The 4,381-nt window shown below is 33.2% G+C and overlaps 1 protein-coding gene across 1 annotated transcript; it reads right to left on the reverse strand.

Annotated features, from left to right (window-relative positions):
* Window positions 1-1,071: 1,071 nt before the first annotated feature.
* LOC145012563 (WPP domain associated protein) lies at window positions 1,072-2,999 on the reverse strand. Its single transcript, XM_078971363.1, has 4 exons — window positions 1,999-2,999; window positions 1,595-1,721; window positions 1,379-1,480; window positions 1,072-1,269 (listed from the first exon to the last, which is right to left on the reverse strand). The coding sequence occupies exons 1-4, from the start codon at window positions 2,922-2,924 to the stop codon at window positions 1,225-1,227; spliced, it is 1,200 nt and encodes a 399-aa protein (XP_078827489.1). The 5' UTR covers window positions 2,925-2,999; the 3' UTR covers window positions 1,072-1,224.
* Between the last annotated feature and the right edge of the window lie 1,382 nt (window positions 3,000-4,381).

A 4,381-nucleotide genomic window follows, 5' to 3' on the forward strand; every position in this document is an offset into this window, starting at 1 on the left:
TCCCAAACTCACCTACATTCTACAAGTACTATATTTTTAACCCAACCTCTAGAGCCCCATCAATTGATAATCCTCAGACATCATATAAGCCTGCCACACCACATGAATGTCCACCAAACCTATCAGATCTTTTTCTTTTTTGTTCCTTAAAACACAATGTACTGTGGTTATGACGTTTAGTGTTATTTCTAATAAATAAATTAAAGTTGACGTAGACTTCTTTTAACAACAACTGGGCCATTCTGGAACATTACTACCAAATGTACTGTGCATGTGTAAAAAAGCTTACCAGGTTACTGGCTTACTGCACTCTAGATACAGTGTCCTCTTGAACAAAAAAGACTATCATCATTAGCATATGTTACTTTCGAAATAAGTGCACCTATTCGACACATCCAGTTGTCCATTGAAATCAGGAGACCAGAATAACTTGTTTGTCGTTGTTTATGAGAACGGGTATAACCTTCAAGAAATAGCCGGGTACTTGAGTCTCACCTAAAGGACCAAAGGTCCGTTTCCAGTCTGCGTTAAAAATAAATTGGATCTTGGTCAAATGAACAAATACCACAAAAAAAGAACAATAAAAAAATGGTTTATGGATGCCCATTGGGCAACTAACCTGAGCCCATGTAGAGTTGATATACGATATATAGACCCGTTTTCTTCTTGTAGAATTTAATGAAATACATTATCATTTCAACTGTCTGAAAAAGTTGATGTTGCGTGTTATTATCTTGGTTACTTGGTGGAGCATTTGAAAGTTGAGAAATTCGACGATTTTTTATAGAAACAAGTCCAAAAAAAACATGTTTTATTTGACTATATAGTCGGTTTTTCTTAGTGCATAAAATGAATTAACTTAAGTGTATATGGATCTCATAACTCCAAAATCCGTTGTTCTTGATGTGTTTTTTTAGTTTTTTAGTTTCATGCTAGAGTTTTTTTCTTGATAAAAATTCAGCCTTACAAAAAGTATAAACTAATAAATAAATAAAAATTACATACCAAACCGGAACCCAAAATACTCGAAATATAATTCGTTTTGTTTATTAGTAATATTTCAAGCCTAAATTAATCGATTAACCCTATGATAAGACGTGATTGACGGACAATTTTAATTTTACACGTTGTACATTGAAGACGAAACAACATAGAAATCACAAAAGCTCAAAATATTGGAAAAAACTAAATCCGGGTCCAAGTTGAAAGTATTTGGGCCGAATATCAAAAACCCAACTTTCTTTCAATCAACTTCAAAATATCCATAACCTGAATCAAAACATACACCTTTTAGACTCGTGATTTAAACATAACTTAAATAATAATCCATCAAACTAGGTAATACTTTCATTCTCATAATAATATTTTGTAAACCTACCTCACAATTATACGACAAAACCGAAGAATTTTTCACCAATACATAGTAAATCTTTCCAAGTAGGTCTTGAAGTGCCTCAACTTGATCTCCTAATAAATCGACCTTCACAGCCATTAAAATGATTAATCAAATAATTTCTAAAAATCTGCATTAAATATGATCTCATAAATTTCATACAATTAGTATAACACTTAGCATTCTCATATGGTTTAGAACCTCGGTTTCGGCTAATAAAAGATTTTGACATCTTCTCGCAAAGGCCTTCTTGTATACCAACTCTTCTTTTTTGATCGAGGCCACCGGCCCCAAGATCGATTTGACTTGTTGCTTAATGTGTTCCAACCTGAAATCACAAATCCTCATTTCATTATCGAAACTTTGAAGGCTTACATTGGTTAAACACAGTCGAATCCACCTCAATATATATTAGAGACTTGGAGTATCTTATTTCATCTCAAAGACTTTCGAAAAAGGAGAGAGTAACGACTCAACATATTTATCATGGTATTCGACAAGCATCATAATCTCATGATGATATATTAGAGACTTCTGTGTCTAGCACCTCAGGAATAGAACCTAGTATACTATATTTCGCAACTCAAAATGTAATTTGTTCCAACCTGATTGCGTTTTGTATACAACACTTGTTAATCTTGTTTTGAATCTTCTGCAACTCGAAATCTAATTTGATCCGTATATCGTTTATGGTCTCGAGAAAAACAGTTTCATATATTTCATCTTTCAATTGCGTTTTGATGCTTTCATTTTCCTGATACTCGGTCCAATCCTTTGTAACTTCGTGTAAAATATATACAAACATGTCTTCCTTAACTTTTGTCTCGATTTCATAACACAAAAACTCATCACAGCATTCGTTTACAAGAACCATGTAGTGTTCATCAATCGCCATTGTTTGTAGCTTCGACTCGTGTCTTTCTTCCATCAGTCTCGATATGATCACGTCTTTCTTCCCGACACCATCAATCTTATTCGGCTTCTGGTTCTTGGAAACCGGGAATTTGATCGATGATTTCAATTTTACATTAATATCATGGAGATACCCTTTGATGGCTATCAAAATTGTTTCTTTCTCGATCAATAATCTCCATTGTTTCTCCAAAGGGTCAACTTCAGACTTCTGGATTTGTTTAAATGCACGGTGGAGTGTTGTTTTCAACATGTCGAGGTCTGAGCTCATTTGTTCCATCATTATCTTATCTTTATCTTTTTGGATTATGGAACATTTCGTATCGTTAAGACGACTAAGAAACAGATCTTTGAGCTCGATGAGATCTGTAAGGATCTTTTTTTGATTGGTTTCTGGGATTTGATCTTCTTGTTCTTGTTCTTTTATCAGTTTAAAACTGACATCGATTTGGATGATACCAAGATCGTAAAACTTGGATTTCTCGTTCAAGCACTCGATTTGAGTTGTGGCTCTATCCTGGGCCTTCTCTTGTGCATTGAACATGGCGGATCTCAGGTGGTTCATCAAGATTGAATACAATCTATACCTGCAATCTATCTCACCAACGATTTTATCCATGGACGTGTTAAATGGAGTCTTAAGTTTTGAATACCATTGCTTGCAAGTGCGTAATGCAAGAATGCTAAAACTTAAGGGAATAATACGATCCAATTTTTATGGCAAAATGCATGTTTAGTTTTCTATTTTTAAGGCTTAACGATTACATTTTTATTCCATCATTTCAAAAAATTTTATTTTTTTATTTAAAAAGGGAAGGTAGACAAATCTAAAAATATTAAGTAAAGCTTTTAATATATTAATCACGTGATAGTTGTTTTTATTTATAAAACTAACTAACATAAGTGTTGGTGACCAAAAAGCGGAGAGAAAACAGTTTGAAAGCGGGAAATGTTAATAACTTCTATAGCCATTCGGGATTTACGTTTAATCATAAATATATATTATACTTATATACATAAGGGTTTAGGGTGTGGAAGGAGGGCAATGAGGTGCCGATCGGAACATCGCCCGTAGAATGTGGTATGCTCAAATCTTGCACCGAATGCCTCAACGACATGGCTGCACCGAATAACAAGTGGACAGTTGCCTCCCAAGTCACTATCGCTAGTTTTTTAGGGTTTTATAATAAATGGTTCTATAAAAGTTTAAACACTCACTAAATCTTATTCATTTCAACCCATTCGCACGGTCTTATATAATCTTATTCCTCTTCCACCTTTATTTTTAAGTTCTTAAAAATGTTTCAATCATGCGACAATGCTAAAAACTTTGGTTGGATAGGAATGATGAGGAAGGTGAACATTTCCATGTTTCAAAGATGATTAACAATAGTTAGAGAAGAGAGATAAAAACTAATATGACTTTGATGTGGAAGAGAAAAATGTTAGGGATGTGAAAGATGATACATTGTTGATCGAAAACTTTTGCGGTTCCAAAACCTTTTTTTTTAATTGAAAATTTGTTCGAATAAGATCCTTTAGAATTTTATATTGAAGATATACTTATGAAGTTTTTCCAATTTATTGAACCCTCAGGGGCACCTACAACCTGATCAAAACTTTCTATCTTGCATAGCAAAATTATTTGGTCATGTTTGCTAATGGTTCATAAACTCAATCATATATGCAATGTTTGCCAAATAGATGGATTTAAGCAGTATTTTATGAATAGATATAAGTGTATGCGTGAGAGATAGTTTGTTCTAAAAAATGGTAATAAAGGTATGAGAAAAAACCAAAATCGAATAATATGTAAAATATTCCTAGTAATTTGGTTTAGACATCCGAATGACAAGCATGTGTAACGTCCCAAAAATAATGACATAAAATTTTCTTTTTTAGAGTAATAAATCTTTAATACCTAACATTTCCATAAAACTAAGTTAACTAAGATTTATCAAAACATCATCAAATCAGAGTAAATAATAGAATGCAGAAACATGTGGTGTGTGCTCTGCAATCATCCCGATCTCTTCCATTTGAAAACCAAAGTACCAGAAACATAAATTGAAAACC

Source organism: Lactuca saligna, chromosome 8 (genome assembly GCF_052625555.1).
Source record: "Lactuca saligna cultivar CGN05327 chromosome 8, ASM5262555v1, whole genome shotgun sequence".
Classification (NCBI taxonomy): Eukaryota; Viridiplantae; Streptophyta; class Magnoliopsida; order Asterales; family Asteraceae; genus Lactuca; species Lactuca saligna.